This window comes from Xylona heveae, assembly GCF_001619985.1.
Source record: "Xylona heveae TC161 unplaced genomic scaffold L228scaffold_7, whole genome shotgun sequence".
Lineage (NCBI taxonomy): Eukaryota > Fungi > Ascomycota > Xylonomycetes > Xylonales > Xylonaceae > Xylona > Xylona heveae.
The window spans coordinates 708,040-728,789 of record NW_017264199.1 but is presented as its reverse complement, the minus strand read 5'-3'; the positions used below and the strand labels follow the sequence as shown (position 1 = coordinate 728,789).

Sequence of the window (20,750 nt, the reverse complement as noted above, 5' to 3'; positions counted from 1 at the left end):
TCCGCGCTTAACCTTATCCCTACCTTGGTCGACTGGACCCGGACCTTTTAACTACAACTCATTTATTTTATTTGTTTCCTTTCGAGCTGACGAATTGAGAACAATATCATATTTCCAGATAGACTGTTCTGACATAAGATAGATGTTCAAATAAACGATATGAAAATCTCATTCATTCGCTGAACCTCTTCTACCTCCTATTCCTGACATCACTGCAGCTCGAAATCTTGATCCGGAAAGCTTTCAAGCAGGTTAGACCCCTGGGTTTCCAGCCTTGCTTGGCAAACCAGCAAGGGCTTCAGCACAGCCGATTCTTTTCTTTACAGAGCACGAACTAGAGAGCTTGCCATACGAAACATTTTCACACCATGTCGATCACTGGGTAGGTCCTCCCTGCCTTCCTTTCACCCAAAGGAATTGTGCTCTAGCCTTTTGAAGAAGGGACCAAAACTTTTTTCCCCCAGCCTTTTTTTCGGCCACTGGTTCCCTTCGCCGTTCTTGGAGGCACATCTCGTGCACATTTTCATGCTAACCATTGTCTCGGCCCATGCAGTCTCTTTTTCATCCCGTCTTCTCCGCAGGCCGCTACGTATCAGCAGGTGGTGGACCGATTAACGAGGAGTTACGACGACGTTGAATTAGTAGGGAGATGGGCCCTCGAGCATCGCCTGATGCGAGAGACTGCCCCCTCGCTACCCGCTGTTAACGGCAAAGCCCCTCCATTTCGATATCTCCACTTCCTCAACCTATCGCATCAACCCGGTCGGAGTTTTGTTGGCGTTTCGGGGCCCAGCGCACGAAAACAGCAACCGCAGCAACAAGCGGTTGGACCGGATGCTATGGGCGGCGTCGTCCCTCAAGAACCCGCTGTGATACTTGTTCCCGCGCCAGCAACCATCTTGACTCTTCCGCAAGGCCAGAGTGGCGACTTGATCCAGCTCGTCGCGTCAAAGCTGGGTCCGCTCTGGACGAATCGACACACACTACACGTACAACCTGGTGTAGCCTATGCAACTTCCGATTTCGTGGTGCGAGTGGGTGAAGTAAAACAAGGTGTCACCGGTCCGCCTCGAGGTGTCCTTGTCGAAATCACTTATCAGGCGGACGACACGTCAGGGTCTTCAGAGCAAAAGGTCGACCCTAGCGAATGGGCAGCAGGCCAGGCCATTATCAAAGCGTTCTGGCAGAATCTTAATATACAAGGATCGCGCGACTATGCCGCTACAACCCCCGGTGTGGGCGCCGGGCTTGGTTGGGATCTTGAAAGACAGTACTTTGAGCTGTTGAAATTGCGGGGATAAATCTCAACGTCAAGGCATTGCAAGAGGTAATGGTTGCTGAATAGCTAGAGGACAAGAAGACTGCGAACCCGGTCAATCGATCTTCTGCTGCAAAAAGGAAAAATGAGCACAACGACCGCAGACTGTGTCTTTCCTATCTGTTGATATTGTCAATCTCCATTACGGATGCAAAGACCATGTTCCGCCCTTTTACTCTACCAAGCGTCTCAGTTTGGCGTTATATCCCTGGACACTTTTTAATTTTACGATCAACAGTCGTTCCTAAAGCACTACAAGTCGCGGAAATCCCTCTTGCCACGTCCTAAACCGATTCCAGGCCGCGTTTGGATCGCTCTCGCAGATGGCAAAATGTATGTTTTCAAAGCAAGGGAAGCTGAGATACCTGATACCAGTATATGCAGATGGATCAGATTTTAGGGGCAAAGAACCACACTGGGCATCAATATCCGCATGCAGCCGGGTAAAATTGCTTGGAATTACATTGATGGCGTTTACAAGTGATTTAACAGAACGTTCGGAATCTTATCATCCGGAAAGGTCCGAGGGAGCGTGGCTGACTGTGAAGGGTTCTCGGCTGAGACAATTGATAATTTGGCTCGGTATATACATTTCCTTGGGAGAACATGGTCACATTCGAAATACAATTGTTTGTCGCGCGAGCGACTCGTAAAATGACTTTGACTGGCATCCTGTATTTTTGGAAGATTCTTCGCGGGAATTAGGGCACGATTGGGAAACATATTCCACAAAAAATCTCACGCGACCTCTTTTTCAAGTGCTGCTGCAATAAAGAAACGTGAGGACCAAATCACTCAGACGAGCCCCTGAAGCAAGTCGTACCAGATAAGGGAAAATAAAATGATCCATCGTCTCGCATTCTCTATCAGAAAACATGGCCAAGCTCCGGAAAGGAGATGAGAGGACAGACAGCGTTGCCATTGCTAACATTGATGGGAACCCAAACGAACTCAGTCATTTATTTCTGCATCATAAGCTGAACAAACTCGTTGTCTAAAAAAAGGAGATTCGTTAGCGGGCGAAGACGAAAGTGACTAGGTTTCCCCTAGGGCCATGTTGCTTACAATCAATCTTTCCATCACCATCCTGGTCGGCCTCCCGAATCATCTCATCGACCTCATCGTCGGTGAGCTTCTCGCCAATAGAAGTCATGACATGGCGAAGCTCCGCGGCAGAGATGTAGCCGTTGTTGTCACGGTCGAAAACTTTGAAGGCCTCCCGGATCTCTTCCTCGGAGTCGGTATCCTTCATCTTACGGGCCATCATGGTCAGGAATTCTATCATTGATTAGTTTATGTTCGGAAATGCGTAGCTAGATAGAGATTGTTGCACTAACCAGCGAAGTCGATTGTGCCGTTGTTGTCGGCATCCACCTCGTTGATCATATCCTGCAGTTCTGACTCGCTAGGGTTTTGACCGAGCGATCGCATGACAGTTCCCAGCTCCTTGGTGGTGATCTGGCCTGTAACGATCTTGTTAGCTCAACGGAACTTGACCATTTATCAATAAGCACCATGACGTGCCGATCGAAGGGCCGAGTGAACGAAGAATAACTCGAGGGAAATGTGCACGGGATGTGGGTTCGGAATAGAGAGAAAGCGAGAAGTGAATTTAGAGAATTTGCGTTACTGACCATCGCCATCCTTGTCCTAAACAGTTGAAAAATTAGCACAACGTTCTCTCTTCCGATGCCCCGCCACGAGCGGCGAAGCACCAAACAAAGGAGGGGATTGACTTACAAAGAGGGAGAATGCCTCCTTGAATTCAGCAACTTGCTCATCGCTCAGAGAGTCAGCCTGGCAGGTATGGTTGTTAGCTTCACAAGCTCTGGGCGTGGGTGCAGCATCAAAAAACACGGGGGATCAGATCCAAGCGCGGGGTCCCCTCTGGAGTCGCGTCAGGAAGACTGCTGGGAGGTGTGGGGACTAACCATTGTGGGAAGTTTTTAGGGAACGTTAATGAAATGACAAAAAGAAAACGTAAGGGTATCGAGATAGTCTGGACCTTGGTGCCAGGAGGATAAGAAATGGGGAGACTTCGATAATTTAAAGGGAGATTGGAAGCGGTGGAAGTGGGAAGATGATGAGGGAGAGATAGGGTTGCGAGGATGGAACAAGCAGACACAAGTTTGGCCGACCGCCTATTTTGGAGCCAGGGAGTCCAAGGGTCGGGACAGTTCCAGTCAGAACAGTAAGTTAGCCTCATGTGGGTGGTGACAGCACCCTTTTGCTGGGGTAAAGCCAAGTGCAGGCAACAGCCAATCCACGTACTGGTACTTTGCTTTCCTAGCAATGCATCAGGAGACTAAAGTATCTTGTTGGTACTACCCACCCAAAGGGAACCACTGCGTCAACGACGCTTTTTTAGTGAGACCACGCACCAGACGAGCGTTCCGTCAGTCGTAAGGTAGCTAAGCTTGTCCCTTCTTTAGCCAAGAGCGCCCAGCTATGATTACATTAAGTAGACATGAGCTGAACGACATATGCCATCGAATAGCCGCCCCATGTTAGGAATATTACTGCTGCACTGCACTGCATAGCATCTGCACCAAGCGCAGTCTGATCACCTCTTCCATTGGCAGCCATTTAATGCCAGAGCACCTTATTGAAATCGCACCTTGTCGAGAATTGTATTCGGTCTGGACCGTGGAGTATACCTACCGTCCCTTCCCCCCTCCTCATTGAGAGCTTTGCCTAACCCTGGGGGACCCCACGCTTTCCCCTTTTGGGAAAGTTGGACATCGACATCAACACCTTGCGACATTGATAATGTCATGTACGGCACATGCTTCATGCCGATCATTTGGACGTTGCAGCTTGCCTATAATTCTCCAATTCTCTCAATGCTGTGAATCACGACTATAGCCGTTCAAAGCTCACGACCGTGGTTCGTTTATTACTCTGCAGGGCCTATTAACCCAACCATTTCTGTCCGTTGTAAGGGCGGCCAGCTCCCGCCATGTGGCGCGATCGAACCAACCTGTATGCCCACGGCAAGCTTAAATGATGCTCTGCGTGACAATATTGACTAACAATTAACCCATATAGATATATCTCCTATCGGCAATCATACGCCCATCATCCTTCTAAAAAGCCTCGCTTTGCAGGACCTTCGACAAATGGGTTCACCGAGAATGCGTCCAATGAAGAAAGACGCGGGCTCATGTCCGCTGATGCGCTCGAAGATGACGGAGATGCCGTGATAGAGATGGATTTGCTCCCGCCTCGATGGGTGGATATTCAGGACGAAGTGACAGACTTACTCGCGGAAATTGCCAAAAAGTCATCAAAATTAGACAAGCTGCACCAGAAGCATGTCCTCCCAGGCTTCGACGACGAGGACGTGAAGAAGCGAGAAGAGGCCGAGATTGAAGACTTGACGCAACAAATCACAAGAGGATTTTATGCTTGTCAAAGGTCCATTAAGAAGATTGAAAGCATGTCGACCGAGGCTGGTCAACAAGGAGAAATAAGCAAGGGCGAAGCGACCATGGCCAAAAATATTCAAATCTCGCTGGCAGCGAGGGTTCAGGAAGCAAGTGGAGTATTTCGCAAGAAGCAGAGTAATTATCTCAAAAGTACGTTTTGCTCTTGTAGGCTTTGAACAGATCATTTTGGCTGACAATATCGTCTTTTAGAGCTTCGTAATCTGGAAGGCATGGCCTCTCCATTTGACCGTTCCTCGACGCCAAGCCAGAATCCTTATACTGAAGCGTCACTGATGGAAACCGATGCGGACAAGTCTTTCTCCCAATCTACGCTCCAACAGACCGCCCAGCAGCGCCTCCATAGCAACGACGCAGCCATCGCTCATCGGGAACGTGAAATTACAGATATCGCCAAGGGCATCATTGAGCTTGCCGATATCTTCAAAGATCTTCAATCAATGGTTATCGATCAAGGCACTATGCTTGATCGTATTGATTATAATGTTGAGCAATTGGCGGTCAATGTGAAAGCCGCCGATAAAGAGCTCACTGTGGTACGTGGACGTTGTTTGTGAATTTCATTTTAAATCTTTCATGATCACGCTGATGGCATTTAGGCGACTGGATATCAAAGGCGCAGTATCAAACGAAAAGTCATGCTGCTGTTGGTCATAATCATAATCGGTCTTTTTATTCTTTTAATGGTGAAGCCAAAAAGACATGGCTCCACAGCTCCGCCAGTACCACCTGCATCCCCGCCCGAGGCACCACCGGCCGCTGACGCCGGTGCTGTAGGGCCTCGTTCATATGCTAGAGGCCGGCCAAAAATCATCAGCAGTTCATCCACGATCAATGAGCCGGCTTTCCCGAAGCGAGACTGGAGGCATCGGCGGTCGCGCAGAAAAGCCTTCATCGTTTCAGCGGCCATTCCTGGCTGACAAGTCCCTCAGCATCATCTTCTCGTCGATCGTATGTTACCATGGCAATGATATCTAATTAGCATATTTGGGCAGTTTGGCGTACGAGGTAAATAACCTTTCCATGTGCTATTGATCCTGTTTGATTAGCATTTATTTGCATGCAAGAGCACTTGCGGAACAGTCATCTGAATAATACAATTACTTCGCATACCTTCGATACAGTGCTCCATCGTGTGATCGTGTTCGTGAAAGATGCCGTCGGCACTGCATACTGATATTGGCCTATTGCCTGGAACCGGCTCTTGTATATGGTCAAAGAAGATATAGAAATCTTCTTGACGACACTCGCATCCGTGTTTGGATTCGAGGGATTGATTGCGTTGCTCGGAATCAGCGACAGTGCAACATTGCTCTGCTTCTACCAGAGGGATATCGCTTCACGCTTTGGTTCATCACGATGATGTCGTCGACGTCTTTTCTCCTATTTTTGGTGGAAAGCGTTGTCTCGGCGCTGGGGATCTAACCACTCTGTTCCATCAGGTTCCGTAACATCGTAATAGAAGCTTTCCGTCCTCCTAGTTTCTGCTCCACCTCGTCACCCTTATAACTCATCCATCTATTCGGTCATCCAATTTATATTTCCCTCTCAGCCCCACTCAGAAGCAACGATCATCTTTATCTCTTGATCAGGCCACTCCGTCTTCGAATCTCGCGAATCAAATTTGAATTGCTCTTAACTGAAAGAGAAAAAGTACGTTGCAGTTCCTGAAAGTGGTCCTTATCTTCATCCTGCTTCTCTCCTCCCCCTCGTATCCGTCTGGCCCAGGCATGGTTGGTCTGTTAGTCGGCATTTACTTTTTGCATCCTGATAAACCCTTACCAAGCAGCCCTCCGGCCCCTGGCTTCAATCTTATGACCCTTTCAGGCTGCACTTAGCTCTTACACTTCTTCGAGTGTCTGCTAAACGTGATGATTTCTAGTGTCGTCTCTCGCCCAAAACCAGGACGATATTGCCAAGGACAATGGCGAGATGAAGTCCCCCATTGCCGAAGCACACCCGCTCGTTGCTGCCTTGAAGGAAGCTTGGTTCAATGCAACCGGCTCCGCGGAGATTGACCTTCCTATCCTGGAGTCCTTCTTGAAAGCCTTGACGGAGAAAGAGATCGAGAAGGGAAACAATTCCGGTCTTCAAACCCTCTCTCTCGGACAAGGTGCTCAATCAAACGAGATCAACTTGTTTCTCAATGACTTCAATGATGAAATTGTCGCGGCTGGCATCCCGATCTCAGGCTCTGAAGATTGTACCTCCACTCTCTCCACCGAAAACAACACCAATGGCGAGGCCACCCGCGATGAGCTCTTCAACATTGTCAAAACCCTTCGTCCGCTCGTCAAAGAGTACATGACCATGAAGGAAAGCGTGAATAAGTGGAAAAGTGACTATGATGCCGTTGTCGAGCAGAATCGCGCTCTTCATGATGAGGTTCTCCACCTTAGAGAAACCGATGTGGCTATTCGCAGAGATGCGCGGGTCGAGAAACTGACTCTTCACTGCAAGAAATACCGCTACCGGTCCGCATATTATGAGACCAGATTCTACCAGAAGAAGACCAGTGTTGCCCCCCTGAAGCGCAGAGTCGCCATGTTGATGGAAGAAAAGAATAAATTGGAAGATCAGGTGACTAAACTCCAGGAAGAGGTTGAGGACCAGAAAGACAGGAATATAGTCCTTGTTACCGATTACGATAACCTCATGGCCACTGTTGGTTTGAGAAGAATGGCTGGGTTCGCTGATGGGTGGCGTAATTTTACCTTGGCCACGGCGGGACTCTTGGAGACCGACTCGGAGGAGGATGCGTATGAGGACTTGTCCCGCCCTGTCTTGCAAGATGTTCCCGATGACCTCAGTGATGACGCCTCAGAAGACCTCTTTGGCGATGACGAGTTGGGCTTCACCATGAATGAGGATCATCTCTTTTGAGATATAGCTCCTCGCGCTTGAGATGAAGCAGATAGGGTGTTGTTCAGATTGAGCTTGCAAGTTTGCAGGTTTGTGGGTTTAGAGGTTGAGCTGGTTCTCACACATGGAACGATTTCCCACCTTCTGAAAACGTGGCAGGCTCATTCTGATACATCCTTTTTTTTTCTGCAATCCGTCTCCCTCTTCGTCGTCGAGCTTCGGGTGGGGAGGGGTTTCCTTTATTTCAAATCTTTCACTTGTCGTTTCTCATTTCCTTCAAAGGGTCTTGTTGTCCAAGATAGTGTATCCTAACCTTTGAAGACTATGTGAATCATATTTTCACTTCTACTTTCGTCATTCTACTCATTCTACTGTCACTTCTAGTGAGAAGCTAGGTCCGCCTGATGTGTCCACCATTTGCCAGCGAAGGTCTACTTGCTTGATCTGCGCCGAATAGCGAGTCATAGACACCAGACGCGGTCCTTACTGAGGTATCTGATCTTGTGAATTGCCGGTGCATGTTATTACGACGGTAATAAATTTTTGCTACAGCTTGAGGGACTCGAGACGTATATCAAGATACTATGGAACCAGCTAGTAAGTAAAGTTGATCTCATAAAAGTAAGTATCAGAACTCGCGTCTTGATATAACAAGAAATTTTAATAAATGAAAGACAAGGCTGGCAAAACCAATTGACGTTTCTGATCTGCTTCGATCAGGATATTTATACCTTCTTTAGCGTACAAACTTTCAAGAAAACCCAAGTACAAAGGGGCATCTGCCCTTTAGAAAAAAAGACCCCGGCTTCATCGACTTCGAATACCGCAAAGCAAAACAAAGAAGAAGAAAAAATCGAAATTGTTGGAGCCTGGGCTTATCGGCCTGCGCTTTCTCTTCTCAGCATCTCTGCCACATCGGCGTCAAGACCATCCATGGCGTCGCCTCCACCAAAAGCTGCAAAGTCATCATTTTCCTCGACTCTGCGTCTCTTGTTCGATCCCGAATCTGTGCCGTTCGGGGGGTTGCCGGAATGGCGGCGAGCAAAAGGTCCAGCCAAGCTGGAAAGCAGATCCGAACCCGGTGGATTGGCCGTCGCGATTGCAGGGATCAAGGGTGGCGGGAAAGCCGGAGGGGGTTCGGTATGGTCTGGCTGCGTCTCGTGGATAATATCCGCACCAGTCGTCGTAGTTGCAGCTTGCTCAATCTCTGGCGGCGGGGTGCCGGTCGGTGTCAACGCTTCGACGGGAGGTGGCGTTAATTCCTCTACCATTGGCCGCTCGGGCTCGACAGCTTCAGTGGCTCCACCTTCTTCAATGCCATGGATTGCAGGCGAAGACTCCGCCGAAAGACCGCGCATAATACCATCCTCCACTTCGCGCTTCTTTGCTTCAATAATAGCCTTGCGGCTGCTGACCTGGAGTTCTTCGGACTCGTCGGCATTGAGCGCAGCTCTGTTGGTATCAAGGATCTTTTCGAGGCCGTCAATGAGGACGCGACGTGCCTTGATGCTTTCGGTGACCGCCCCCTCGGCATTCGCAAGCGCTTTGAGTAGAGCACTCAATCGCGCGGCATGCACTGGAGGAGTGGGTGCCGGTGTGGCCGGGTCCATGAGCTTATCATATTCTGAATTGGCTGAGGAAAGGGCAGATTTTGCCGGCATGGAAGCTTTCGAGAGCGACAACTGGAGAGGAACAAGTGGCTGGAGTTCCATTGGAGCGGACGGGCCAGAAGAGGTTGAAAACAGCGACCCACCCAGGGCAGGTTTCTTTCCTGACGATCGATTTTTGTCGAGCTCTGGAAGATAATAAAGGTCGGTCAGCATTTTTTCCGGCATGGAAACACTAAAGGATTGGATATTGTTCTCACCGTCGATGCGGGCCTCAATTGCGTCCTGAATCGGCAGCTCAAAAATCTGCCGTTGCCTCCACACTTCGATTACTCGGCGAAGCTTCTGCTGGACTTCATTGGTAGAGCCTTTGTATGCGGTTGCTGCTGCGTCTGCGATAATCTGGCTTGAGTTAGTAAAGTGAACGGCGAGAAGCAAATTACCCAGGACTTTGCTTTACCGGCGAGAATGCAATGAGAAAGTCTTCCTTTCGCCGCGCCTTGGATTGCTGAACGACCTCTGTAGCAAAACGATTAGCATACATGCCCTTAACTGTTGGACTTCACCAAGTGTAACCAACCATTGGCAAGATAAATGAGGTTGAGTCGTTTGTTTGCGCCGGAATCCTTCAGTCGTTGCAGCCAAAGCTGCGCAGTCTTCTCAGCGTGTCTCCTATAGCACACCAAGTCTCGCATTAGTCGTTGCTCCATAAATCTCCCCTGACCACAGCAGATGACGGTGATCATACCTGTGAAACAGCACCCATTGCGCGACAGTAACAATGCTCTCCTGCGTCTCGTTGAGAGCAGAGAGTTTTGCCTTTACAGATTCGTCGGTATACGCCATACTGATGGTCACTTCAATAAGTGGCAAGGTTATTTGCCACGGATAGTATGTGATACAGAGTGCCTGGATTGATTGATTGAAGATGAGAGCTTGCGAGCGTCGAATTTCGTGGGTTCGTGCTGGTGCGCCCTGATCCACTGATTGGCCAGTTTCAGTGTCACAAACACGCGAGCCTTTGGATATCCCCAGGATTGAGCTGCACTAGGAATAGAGCAAGCCTGGGCACAACCAGGCAACACAGCATTACAACGTATAATCGAAACGCATGTTCCCAGGAAATAGTGTGGAGCTCCGCAGAAGTATAGGATGTAATATCAAATGCAGTTTAAAGAGAGCTACAGAGAGATTCATGGCCCTGCGAGCCCGGGCCATTCATCATCACCTATTCCATGAGCTTTACCATTTGCAAACGAGCTACGGAGAGGTTTCTAAGTCGCTTGAATTCTCTATCCAAGCATACTATAGTTAACTGGAACATCATCAATGCTTCATTACTGAATTTAAGAAGGCAAAATATCCAGTGACTATGAAATCAAGCTCTCTATCTCTTACGGATCTTTATACTCTCTGAATGTGTTGGCTACGGCGCACGACAATCGCCTTTGGCGCATATAGGTTTCCTTCTCTCCGAATGAGGAAGGTACAGCTGAGTAATATTTGACTCAGCTAGCCTGGTCGCACCTTCCAGGATAGAGAGTTTGTTTATTTTGGACAGGGGTCTATGACATGGGATAGCAACCACATAATGGCGACAGCTTTGACCTGATATATCACAACTACGCGACGGAAGTTGTCACGCAAAACCCCTCCCGACACCTGCAAAACACCGCGATCTTCACCAAATTTTTTTCAGAGACCTGATTTCTCATATTCGTCTTTGGAGATAGTCCATATTGGAGGCTCGCTTTGGACTTTCTCGAAGGTATCGGCTCGCCTGGAGCTTGCTCGGAGCAGGAAGCCTCTGCATCGCCATCAAACGCGCAATGGAGTCAAACGAGAATTCGGTATGTCCTTTATTTGAAGAGGAATTCTATGTTTGAAAAAGGAATATTATGCTTCTTTGGATTAGACACACAAGGACTGACAATGCGAAATCATAGAGTACTTACACCTCACACCTCCGGCCTCCGAGCAAGATTCCCTCCACAGACAAGGGTCTCTTCGAGATCTCCAACAATGCTCGGACAGCAATACCTCCACCGGGAACAATGTCTCTCAAACATCGCCCGGCCTCAGCTTGTCTGTACCACTCTTCTCCTGCCGCACCTTTTGCCTGCCTATTGACAATAGACAGTACCTGAGCCGACTCCCAAGCGCAAAACATTGGCCCAAAGGGCCGGCGAAACAAAGTCGGGCCTCCCGGCTCCTCCAAGTTCACGCCCTGTTGGATCTGCAGTTCGAGCAGCCACGCTGGCTGGCGCCCGCAATATGTCCATGACCTCGTCCCGTGTGCCAGCCGCTGCATCTCGCGGAGCATCTGCAAGCTCATTTTCTAAAAGCATGGGCCCAGGCAGTCGGCCCGCATCTGTGGCGGGTAGCTCACGGCCTCAGACATCAATGAGACACGCGCGGGGCGTGCCATCAACCTCAGTACCGACCGCACGTCCAGCTACGTCATTAGAAAGTCGCTCCTCGGAGGACGAAGCAGCGGTCTCAGGGAAGCGGAAGGGTATGCTCCCCATGTTTATTCCAGCCAGTCAATTTCCCCCTCCATCACAAGCCCCTCAGTACATGCAGAGCGGTGAGATCCACGTTCATTCCAAATCGACTGGGTTGAGCTCAAATAGCGCGGAAGCACCAGCCATGGATATGGAAAGGTCGTTGAGGAGTCATATATTGTGCAGCAACATGGGATCACTGGCCCTAGACCACAAATTGACCTTGTCAAATACTCCTCTTCTGCCGAGTACACCATTGAAAGTTTCCCAAGCGCTTCAATCCCGCCCCTGTTCCCCTCTGACCTTTTCCCCTTCAAAGACAAGCAAACGCCGCACTTCACCAAAGAAGTTCGTACCCTTTTTGACTCGAGATTCTAACCTCAAAGCAGCTTGGGACACCAATGGCCGCCTCGAAGACATGGAACAATTGTACCATCAGCTCAAAGACCAGATGACAGGATCGTCCAAGGAAAGGAACGTCTTGGAAGAGACCGTGTCAATCTATAAGACTAGAGGTACATATAAGTAGTCTTATGAATATGTTGAAGAAGGGGCGTTGACAGAATTCTACAGTCACCGAATTGGAAGCTATCAAAACCCAGCTATCGACCCATAATATGTCATTACAGACTGATTTAGAGACTACAAAAATCAAGCTATCATCCACCACAAATACTCTCGACGAAGAGCGTAGGAGCAATGGAGCAAAATTAGACGATTTGCAACGTCAACACCGAAACGACATGGAGGACGCGCGACGACACGCCCAATTCGAAACAGAAAGACTAATCAGAGCCCACCAAGAGGAAATCGTCCAGTTGGAACGACGACTACAAAGCAACTTTGAAGATGAACGTCGAAAGCATTTGCGTGAGCTCGAAGAGGCCATTTTTAAGGGCGGGCAGGACAAACGCCAAACCGAGGAACAATTGGAAGCAAAGGATAATGAACTTCAAGGGCTAGAGACGGAACTCAAGCAAACTACCCGCGATTTGGAGAGGGAAAAGTTATTGACGGAGAAACTCCGAAATAATCTCGCAGAAACATCTGCCAGCTCTCTCGGGCTTGAATCATCAATGCGGTCTTTACGTGCGAAAATTGAATTTCTCGAATCCGACAGCAAGGCCCAGTCACAATGCTATGCTGATCTTGAGCAGAGGCTCCAAGATGCGCTCGCGGCAGCCACAGAAGCCAAAGAAAAGCTGCGCAAGGAGGAGACTCTAAGACGAAAGCTGCATAACCAGGTGCAGGAGCTGAAGGGAAATATTCGTGTCTTTTGCAGAGTGCGACCGCCAATCTCATCTGAGCCTGAAAACACCGTTGCACGATTAAACTTCCCTGACGGCGATGGAGAATCGCGCGAACTGGAAGTAAATGGTCCTGAAGAGAAGAACAGCCTGGGAAACGTCACCGTAAAGAAGAATGCATTTGCATTTGATCGCGTTTTTGCGCCTGGCTGCCAAAACGCCGACGTGTTTGAGGAAATCAGTCAACTGGTGCAGAGCGCCCTTGACGGATATAATGTTTGCATTTTCTGTTATGGCCAGACGGGATCAGGAAAGACCCATACCATGTCCTCTGATGACGGTATGATTCCTCGTGCTGTCCATCAGATTTACGACACGGCCAAGTCGCTGGAAGAGAAGGGATGGAGGTACACAATGGAAGGTTCTTTTGTGGAGGTTTACAACGAGACCATCAACGACCTTCTCGGAAAACCAGAGGAATTTGACAAGAAGAAGCACGAGATCAGACATGATCTCCAGAGGTGCAAGACTATCATCACTGATGTCAATACCGTCACCATGGACTCCCCGAACAAGGTGGAGTCCATACTGCAACGCGCGACAGCCAACCGATCCGTTGCCGCCACCAAAGCCAACAACCGCTCCTCGCGATCGCACTCCGTCTTCATTCTGAAGCTCATTGGAGAAAACTCGGTTACAGGGGAGAAGTCGGAGGGCACGCTCAATCTTGTCGACCTTGCCGGCAGTGAGCGTCTCAGTCATTCTGGCGCCACGGGCGAGCGCCTTCGAGAAACCCAGAATATCAACCGAAGCTTGAGCTGTCTGGGAGATGTCATTGGTGCATTGGGACAGGGCAAAGAGGGCGGCCATGTTCCGTATCGAAACAGCAAGGTATGCCAATTGTGCTCTCTTAGGAAGAACGAAAAAGGACAACCGAATGCTGATTGACCCCATTTTAGTTGACCTACCTTCTCCAATTCTCACTTGGAGGGAACTCAAAGACATTGATGTTTGTCATGATCAGCCCGCTTCAAGCACACTTGAGCGAGACCTTGACGAGCTTGAAATTTGCCACAAAGGTGCGTTGCCAGTTGCCCTTCCCTCCTTCCTTTCTTTGTGGCTTTGCACTCCACAATGCACAACCTTTCAGTATTCCCTTTTGCTTTCCCGCATTTTTTTTTTTTTAATCTCTGGCTAATTCCCTTTGACAGGTGCACAATACCCACATCGGCACGGCAAAACGGCAAGCCAAAGTCAAAGATTAATGCCCCATTACGATAAGATCCCTGCTCTCTCCGTCTCTCTCTTTCTTTTACAAACGGCGTTTTGAAATGCGCAATTCCCTCAAAGTAACTTCTTTTTGCCAAAGTTATCAAGTCGGTCCTTTTCAAATTTTCAGGTCGCCTTTTCATCTTGGGTTGAACCACAGGATCGCGGCGGTGTGAACAGTTTAGAATTAACTGTAATTCGTTATTTGAAATACAGAAGTCAATCTATTTCTCCTTTTAATTCTATTTCTTCATTCCACATTACTATCCCAATTCGATCGTCGCAATATATGTTTCTCCGCAACGTGTGCTCCCTTGAACCTCACAACGCGTAGACATGTAGTTCTTCAATTGGCATGCAGCATATTCACCTCGTCCCGGGATAAATTGCCCCGTCACAAATCTTATGCATTTAGTCGGACCAAGAACAAAGGGTACTTCGTTAAAAGAAAGAGAGAACGAATGGAGGTAGAGCTAAAAAAAAATAAGGGAAGAGGAAAAAAAAAAACATGCAACAGCAGGGATTCGCTGGTCGTCACCGACCCAACTACTAGTCTGCCGATCTGAGGCTTATGTATGGCAGAGCGGACGGGATGCCCAGTTCTCCTCAGTCTATGGTCGCATGTACTAGACTCTTTACATAATTGGGTTATATACTGGGCATACATATGATGAACAGAGATAGCACAATACTTCGTACAGAGGTCCGTTGTCTGGGGCTTTTGGACGCCAATCTATTGATATTTTCTCCTTCCCCCTTTTTTCTCGTAAACCCTCCAAGGGACTATACCGGCGGGCATCTAGAACATCGAGCACGTTAAGATAAAGGAAGCAGTGGCACTGGAGGCTTTGGGCGCAAGCAATGTCATCAATTAGGCCAGGGAAAAAAATTACTTTTGATTGATAAAATTCTGACTAGAGGCTAACATGATACAAGTAGATGCCTTTGATAGAAATTGTCCTCCGGATGATTACAAAGAAAAGCCCTTCCCGAACTGGTGGACGTAAAAGAGAGAAGGGGGGAAGAAGGGATAGCGGTTAAAAGGATAGGGTGGGAAAGGCAAGAGGCAGATTTTATATACAAGTACACACGAGTGACTCCAAAAAAGGGAAACAAAAAAATAATTGACACGAGGAAAACGTAGGCTGTGACGACCGCAAGAAGTACGTGCGAGACCAACAAGTCAAGGACGTCTAACATGGAACACTAATTAGTGCGCGGCCCAGACGCACGCACACACAGGGAGTGGCTATCTTTGGGCGATATGGGTTCAGATTTGAAATGGCGCTAGTGCACGTTTTAGGCCGATGCACTGAGAGCGGCTGGGAGAAAGAGGATGTATTCTTCGTGACGGAAACATGAAGGCCATGTGGTGAAGGTTTATGCGTAAGATGTACTGGAGAGCTTAGTTCGGGCCGTCGGTAATACATCCGTGGCTGGCGTCCTGAACGGCGCTGTATTGAGAAAGAGAAAGGTGTTAGTTTTTTCACTTGGAGAAGGCATACAATGGTTTATTTGCGACTGGGTGGGAAATTGAAGGATAGAAGATAACATACCGAGCATATTTGTACAAAGTGCCCTTGCTGTACTTGAGCGGGGGAGCAGTCCAGTCGGCGCGACGAGCCTCGAAATCCTTCTCGGAAACGGAAACATCAAGACGGCGGGTCTCAGCGTCAATGACAATCTCATCACCATCACGAACGAGAGCAATAGGGCCGCCCTCCTGTGCCTCAGGCACAATGTGACCAATCAAGAAACCGTGAGAGCCACCGCTGAAACGGCCGTCAGTAATCAGAGCGACGTCATTACCAAGACCGGCACCCATTATGGCGGAAGAGGGCTTCAGCATCTCTGTGGTTGAAAGATAAAAAAGTCAGTCCTGTAGCGGTGAAGCAAAATACTTTCATAACCTGAGATTCGCAAAAGGTCAAGAGCCCGAGACAACAAAAAAAACATACCAGGCATTCCAGGGCCACCCTTGGGGCCCTCGTAACGGATGACAACAACAGTCTTCTCGCCCTTCTTGATCTCGCCACGCTCGAGGGCGGCGATGAAGTCGTCCTCGGCGTCATAGACTTTAGCCTTGCCAACGAAGCGGGTACCCTCCTTGCCAGTAATCTTGCCAACGGAACCACCAGGGGCGAGACTGCCACGAAGAATCTGGATGTGACCGGTCTTTTTGATGGGATTGCTGAAAGGGCGAATGACGGTCTGGTCTGAGGGGAAATCACGAGCGTTTTCAACGTTCTCCTTAAGGGTCTTGCCAGTAACGGTAATGCCGCTGCCGTCAATGAGACCCTCCTTGAGGAGGAACTTGAGCAGAGCGGGAGTGCCACCGATAGGGTGGAGATCCGCCATGACGTGTTTACCCGAGGGCTTGAGGTCAGCAAGGAACGGCGTGCGGTCACTGACAGCTTGGAAATCGTCAATCGTCAGCTTAATGCCGACAGAGTCGGCGATAGCAATCAGGTGCAGGACTGCATTAGTCGAACCACCGGTGATGTTGACAACGACCATGGCGTTCTCGAATGCTTGCCGGGTGAGAATGTCGCGGGGACGGATGTCCTGGGCAAGGAGGTTCTTGATGGCGCCACCAGCTGCCAGGCACTCAAGCATCTTGCCCTTGGACTCGGCGGTGTTGGAAGAGGAGCCAGGAAGAGTCAATCCCATAGTCTCAATGGCGGAAGCCAGAGTGTTGGCAGTGTACATGCCACCGCAAGCACCGCTTCCAGGGCAGGCATGACGAATAATATCGAAACGCTCCTCCTCGTTGATCTCGCCAGTAATGAACTGACCATAGGCCTGGAATGCCGAGACAATATCAATCTCTGCATTACCCATTGTCGAGGCACAACCGGGCTTGATAGAGCCACCGTAGACCATGATACTGGGTCGATTGACACGGCCCATGGCCATGACCACACCAGGCATATTCTTATCACAACCGGGGATTGAAATGTTGGCGTCGTACCACTGTCCGCCCATAACGGTCTCAATTGAGTCGGCAATAAGGTCACGGCTCTGCAGGGAGTAGCGCATGCCCTTGGTTCCCATCGAGATGGCATCGCTAACGCCAATGGTGTTGAATTGGAGACCAACGAGACCGGCACGCTCGACACCTTCCTTGACTTTGTTGTTGAGGTCCATGAGATGCATGTTGCAAGGGTTGCCCGAGTACCACACAGACGATATGCCCACCTGAGCTTTGTTCATATCCTCGGGCTGCAAGCCCACGGCGTAAAGCATAGCCTGGGATGCGCCCTGTGACTTTGGCTGTGTGACATGAGCGCTGACTTTGTTGAGCTTCGGCTCATCGTTGGAACGGCGAATGGCGGAGGATGAGAGCAGACGCCTGTTGTCCATGCCTGTTAGCCTACCATTGCTCATATTTTGCACGGATTACTCTCTGAAGACTCACGCAGGTGCTGCGGCCTTGGAAAAGCTCCGCGCCGCTGGGGCTGCACGAGCTCTCAATTGTGGGAGAAGCATCTCCGGTCCGATGGTGACTCTTTAGATAGAGCGACCACTGTAGTAAAAACGAGAGCGGAGATGTCTCGGAGGTCAATGTCACCTCAAAAGCCTTTGTCGAATATCAGACAGAGCTCTGGGTGTACACCGGCTTCGAATTATAGGTGGGTAATCCAGGAAATGATCTGCTCTTGGCACCAAGTATGATTCACTCAGCATTGATTTTTGGATTTTGGGGATTATTGTGTGTTTTCGACGAATCAGCGTAGCCGCGTTCGGTCGGCGAAGCGGTGATTGGCCAACGGATTGTTGCTTCGGCCTTTCCGGTCGCCGACGTCGGATAGATCCAGATTAGTCAGTCTCGACGGAATAACTTCCATCGTGAATCACTCCTAGTTTAATGCATGCATAAATTCATGTAAGATGTTGCTGCGGTCTAGTATAATAGTTATGAATCTGCTATAAGTATACTGACCCGAAAAGAAATGTAAAAAAATTTCTGATTGAGTTCTAATTATATTTCCATAATAACGATGAAAAGACTAACAAGCGAAGATGTGTATATATGACATTAGATGTATCCGGTCGTCTCTCGACCTCTTCGATCCCGTATGGTAAATTCCCAAAGCGTCGAGATCATGGTATCAATCTCGACAAGATAGCAATAGAACGCCTTTTCCCCTGTACCGTGCAAGCAGACGTGCATTTGAGTCAAAATGGCCAGAGCACCTGTTACCGCGTAGAAGTTTCATTATGGTCGTCAACATCGTCATCTCGTACCTGCAACCCGTCTTTGACTTGTACACCGGCTCGGACCCATTCCATTTCTGCTATAGTATCAAGACTCAGCCGCGTCCTTGCTCGTCTTAACAAGCCCTCAACAGCAAGACGTGCTCCACTAAGATCAGAGCCTTTGGTGCTATCCCACTCTCCGTCGTGGTCCGCATATCGATACCACTGCCACTCAACACGGGCGACACGGTGGGCCGTGCGACTTCGAGAGTGCTGCCCCGGTCGAGCATCAAATGGCAGACGACCCTCCATAAGAGTGTAAAGGAGCACACCAAGCGCCCACGCATCAGATGCACGGCCATCATATGGTTGTCCCATCATCAGCTCAGGTGAGGCGTAATCTTCGCTTCCGCAACGCGTCTGCAGTAAAGGCGATTCAGGGGGCATGGGTATGCGCCTTGATAAACCCAGGTCAGTCAAAGTGACGACGGGCGCAGGAAATGTTTGCCAGTCCTTGCTCGGTTGCAACAAAGCAAGATCAATGTTCAAGAGCACGTCTATTTTTAGTTAGCAAGATTGCACCAATGTTTGAGAGCCTCAGGTTCAGGGGGTATGAAGGGGCAACAACGCACTTTCAAGTTTGATATCCCGGTGAACAATCCATTGAGAGTGCAGATATCGTACAGCTGCAACTAGCTCGGCAAAGATCCGGCGGATAAGAGGCGGGACAAGCAACTCTATTTTTTGAGCTGCAAGATCAAATAGATCACCTCCGGGACAGTAATTTAGAACTAATATAGCCCTTTCTGCAGTTACTCTGTATGCCAGAAGGTGAATCAACGAGGGATGATGAATTGATTTCAGTATCTCCAGCTCGCGCTGGAGTGACGTCTCGATCCTCGCCTCGTCAGCTCCACCAGCAGGGCCGTGACCTATAATTTTAACAGCCACCAGTTTTCGTGAGCCTATAATTGATATTTCCGAGGCTTTGTCGTCTTCACGGGAAAGGTTTTGGGTTGATCGGGCCTGGTCCATACGTATGGCAAGTATGACTTTGCTAAAAGTTCCTTGCCCTAAAGACTTCAGAGCTCGCCACTTCCTCTTATGACCGCCACGTACGGTTACCGCCTCGAAACGTTCTGCATCAACAGGCTCTTCCAATGATAGGCTTTCTGTTCCTGATCGGGTTTCTGAAGATGTGACTTCTCCATCGCTGCTACCGGCCCCGCTCTGACTACTGGCGGGGGGGGTTGGAGGTGCTTGAGCGACTCCCAGTCCACGCTGCGTTGCAAGATGTTCTTCACGTTGTAATGGCTTTTCTGTAGGAGATGCAATTTCAGGTGCAGAAGGACCAGCGCCTGGAGCCGCCATTGTGATGTTTCGAGGGCGAGGAGCTAGAGTAATATCCGGGACGTATTCGCTGATGCTTCGGTTTTTTCCATGTGTAGCAGAATCGGGCATCCCCGCCGCAACAGTGGCACTTCTAGCCTCTGCTACTGCTGGCTTTAACCCGGAATAATGCTTCCTCTTCTGTTGCGTCTTGGGTGGAGACGACAAGGGGCCGGGCGGTGCATTTTCCTGAGGTATAGAGGAAACAGAGCTCCCGGTTCCAGTCCTTGATATCATTCTCTTCCATGGCCCGGGAGATTCTCCGACTATCGGCGAAGGAAGAGGTGTCATTTCGGTCATTGCATTCAACAATGGAGAAGAGACTACTGAAGCTGGAGAAACCGGTTCGACGAATCCTCCCTGTGCAGCGAGAGCTAGAAGGCTCGGCGTGCGCGAAGGAAACTTTGTCGGGCTCAAATAGCCTTTGTTTTCAATCCTCAAATTATCAGAAATTGCCGTATTCTTTGTTGAACCTGCAATCGGCGCATGGAAATCGGTCTGAACTCGAAGGCCGGCGGTCGGAGGGCTATCAGAACGATAAGACGTAACGGAACCCCTGCTATATAAGTGCGCGGAGGTATCGAGCGGAGAGATTTTCTCCGCAGGCTCTCCATATCCTTGTGAAGGCTTCACTGTCTCTATCGCCGAGGGTTGGTGTGATGTCGCCGATGCCTCTGATTCACGGGCATTTGTGTGCAGCGCATCTTGCTGACCGGCCGCTTCAGCGCTTTTGAGCGCAGCGGGTGTAGGAGGAATGTTCTCAAAACGATCCATTGCTCGCAGGCATCACAATGCCCCGAGGACCGAGCGCATAGGTCCTTTGGACTTGACGTGTTGAATGGACTGCAAGCAGTTCAATGACTGTAGAACTCGAAGTGTGCCTGGGTTTCCCACATTGAGCAGGAAGC

The 20,750-nt window shown here is 49.4% G+C and overlaps 8 protein-coding genes across 8 annotated transcripts; 4 read left to right on the top strand and 4 right to left on the bottom strand.

Moving 5' to 3' along the window:
• Nucleotides 1–368: 368 nt before the first annotated feature.
• On the top strand, nucleotides 369–1,301 carry L228DRAFT_261852 (hypothetical protein; the record flags this gene model as incomplete). The annotated part of the gene is made up of 2 exons (XM_018334373.1): nucleotides 369–382; nucleotides 554–1,301. 2 exons carry the CDS (start codon nucleotides 369–371, stop codon nucleotides 1,299–1,301), a joined length of 762 nt encoding a protein of 253 aa, XP_018187268.1.
• A 572-nt stretch (nucleotides 1,302–1,873) lies between these two features.
• Nucleotides 1,874–3,297, bottom strand: L228DRAFT_248440 (EF-hand protein). Its single transcript, XM_018332849.1, has 6 exons — nucleotides 3,250–3,297; nucleotides 3,059–3,115; nucleotides 2,953–2,968; nucleotides 2,656–2,781; nucleotides 2,384–2,596; nucleotides 1,874–2,312 (listed from the first exon to the last, which is right to left on the bottom strand). The coding sequence occupies exons 1-6, from the start codon at nucleotides 3,250–3,252 to the stop codon at nucleotides 2,278–2,280; spliced, it is 450 nt and encodes a 149-aa protein (XP_018187267.1). The 5' UTR covers nucleotides 3,253–3,297; the 3' UTR covers nucleotides 1,874–2,277.
• An 812-nt stretch (nucleotides 3,298–4,109) lies between these two features.
• L228DRAFT_261851 (t-SNARE) lies at nucleotides 4,110–5,873 on the top strand. Its single transcript, XM_018334372.1, has 4 exons — nucleotides 4,110–4,300; nucleotides 4,367–4,896; nucleotides 4,957–5,300; nucleotides 5,364–5,873. The coding sequence occupies exons 1-4, from the start codon at nucleotides 4,278–4,280 to the stop codon at nucleotides 5,682–5,684; spliced, it is 1,218 nt and encodes a 405-aa protein (XP_018187266.1). The 5' UTR covers nucleotides 4,110–4,277; the 3' UTR covers nucleotides 5,685–5,873.
• A 621-nt stretch (nucleotides 5,874–6,494) lies between these two features.
• On the top strand, nucleotides 6,495–7,783 carry L228DRAFT_261850 (hypothetical protein; the record flags this gene model as incomplete). Its single annotated transcript, XM_018334371.1, has 2 exons — nucleotides 6,495–6,501; nucleotides 6,647–7,783. 2 exons carry the CDS (start codon nucleotides 6,495–6,497, stop codon nucleotides 7,645–7,647), a joined length of 1,008 nt encoding a protein of 335 aa, XP_018187265.1. The 3' UTR covers nucleotides 7,648–7,783.
• A 480-nt stretch (nucleotides 7,784–8,263) lies between these two features.
• L228DRAFT_261849 (DUF618-domain-containing protein) lies at nucleotides 8,264–10,148 on the bottom strand. Its single transcript, XM_018334370.1, has 5 exons — nucleotides 9,982–10,148; nucleotides 9,814–9,905; nucleotides 9,694–9,752; nucleotides 9,494–9,635; nucleotides 8,264–9,421 (listed from the first exon to the last, which is right to left on the bottom strand). Exons 1-5 carry the CDS (start codon nucleotides 10,077–10,079, stop codon nucleotides 8,502–8,504), a joined length of 1,311 nt encoding a protein of 436 aa, XP_018187264.1. The 5' UTR covers nucleotides 10,080–10,148; the 3' UTR covers nucleotides 8,264–8,501.
• A 780-nt stretch (nucleotides 10,149–10,928) lies between these two features.
• L228DRAFT_231256 (kinesin-domain-containing protein) lies at nucleotides 10,929–14,419 on the top strand. The gene is made up of 7 exons (XM_018330563.1): nucleotides 10,929–11,083; nucleotides 11,180–11,318; nucleotides 11,374–11,748; nucleotides 12,127–12,252; nucleotides 12,311–13,875; nucleotides 13,944–14,063; nucleotides 14,196–14,419. The coding sequence occupies exons 1-7, from the start codon at nucleotides 11,063–11,065 to the stop codon at nucleotides 14,247–14,249; spliced, it is 2,400 nt and encodes a 799-aa protein (XP_018187263.1). The 5' UTR covers nucleotides 10,929–11,062; the 3' UTR covers nucleotides 14,250–14,419.
• Nucleotides 14,420–15,658: 1,239 nt separating this feature from the next.
• L228DRAFT_269164 (dihydroxy-acid dehydratase) lies at nucleotides 15,659–17,742 on the bottom strand (the record flags this gene model as incomplete). Its single annotated transcript, XM_018335241.1, has 4 exons — nucleotides 15,659–15,707; nucleotides 15,810–16,104; nucleotides 16,212–17,605; nucleotides 17,672–17,742. The coding sequence occupies 4 exons, from the start codon at nucleotides 17,740–17,742 to the stop codon at nucleotides 15,659–15,661; spliced, it is 1,809 nt and encodes a 602-aa protein (XP_018187262.1).
• Nucleotides 17,743–18,218: 476 nt separating this feature from the next.
• On the bottom strand, nucleotides 18,219–20,706 carry L228DRAFT_248434 (kinase-like protein). Its single transcript, XM_018332848.1, has 2 exons — nucleotides 19,086–20,706; nucleotides 18,219–19,010 (listed from the first exon to the last, which is right to left on the bottom strand). The coding sequence occupies exons 1-2, from the start codon at nucleotides 20,614–20,616 to the stop codon at nucleotides 18,454–18,456; spliced, it is 2,088 nt and encodes a 695-aa protein (XP_018187261.1). The 5' UTR covers nucleotides 20,617–20,706; the 3' UTR covers nucleotides 18,219–18,453.
• Nucleotides 20,707–20,750: the final 44 nt, after the last annotated feature.

Coding starts and splice junctions, on each gene's coding strand:
- L228DRAFT_231256 (XM_018330563.1), top strand. CDS start 11,063: ATGGAGTCAAACGAGAATTCG. Junction 11,319..11,373: donor ACATCGCCCGGCCTCAGCTT/GTCTGTACCACT, acceptor GACAATAGACAG/TACCTGAGCCGACTCCCAAG. Junction 14,064..14,195: donor GCTTGAAATTTGCCACAAAG/GTGCGTTGCCAG, acceptor TCCCTTTGACAG/GTGCACAATACCCACATCGG.
- L228DRAFT_248440 (XM_018332849.1), bottom strand. Junction 2,597..2,655: donor CGGCACAATCGACTTCGCTG/GTTAGTGCAACA, acceptor AATCAATGATAG/AATTCCTGACCATGATGGCC. Junction 2,313..2,383: donor TGGTGATGGAAAGATTGATT/GTAAGCAACATG, acceptor TCCTTTTTTTAG/ACAACGAGTTTGTTCAGCTT.
- L228DRAFT_248434 (XM_018332848.1), bottom strand. CDS start 20,616: ATGGATCGTTTTGAGAACATTCCTCCTACACCCGCTGCGCTCAAAAGC. Junction 19,011..19,085: donor CCGGGATATCAAACTTGAAA/GTGCGTTGTTGC, acceptor AACTAAAAATAG/ACGTGCTCTTGAACATTGAT.
- L228DRAFT_261849 (XM_018334370.1), bottom strand. CDS start 10,079: ATGGCGTATACCGACGAATCTGTAAAGGCAAAACTCTCTGCTCTCAAC. Junction 9,753..9,813: donor CCTCATTTATCTTGCCAATG/GTTGGTTACACT, acceptor GTTTTGCTACAG/AGGTCGTTCAGCAATCCAAG. Junction 9,636..9,693: donor TTCTCATTGCATTCTCGCCG/GTAAAGCAAAGT, acceptor AACTCAAGCCAG/ATTATCGCAGACGCAGCAGC.
- L228DRAFT_261851 (XM_018334372.1), top strand. CDS start 4,278: ATGTGGCGCGATCGAACCAACCT. Junction 4,301..4,366: donor TGGCGCGATCGAACCAACCT/GTATGCCCACGG, acceptor TAACCCATATAG/ATATATCTCCTATCGGCAAT. Junction 4,897..4,956: donor GCAGAGTAATTATCTCAAAA/GTACGTTTTGCT, acceptor ATCGTCTTTTAG/AGCTTCGTAATCTGGAAGGC.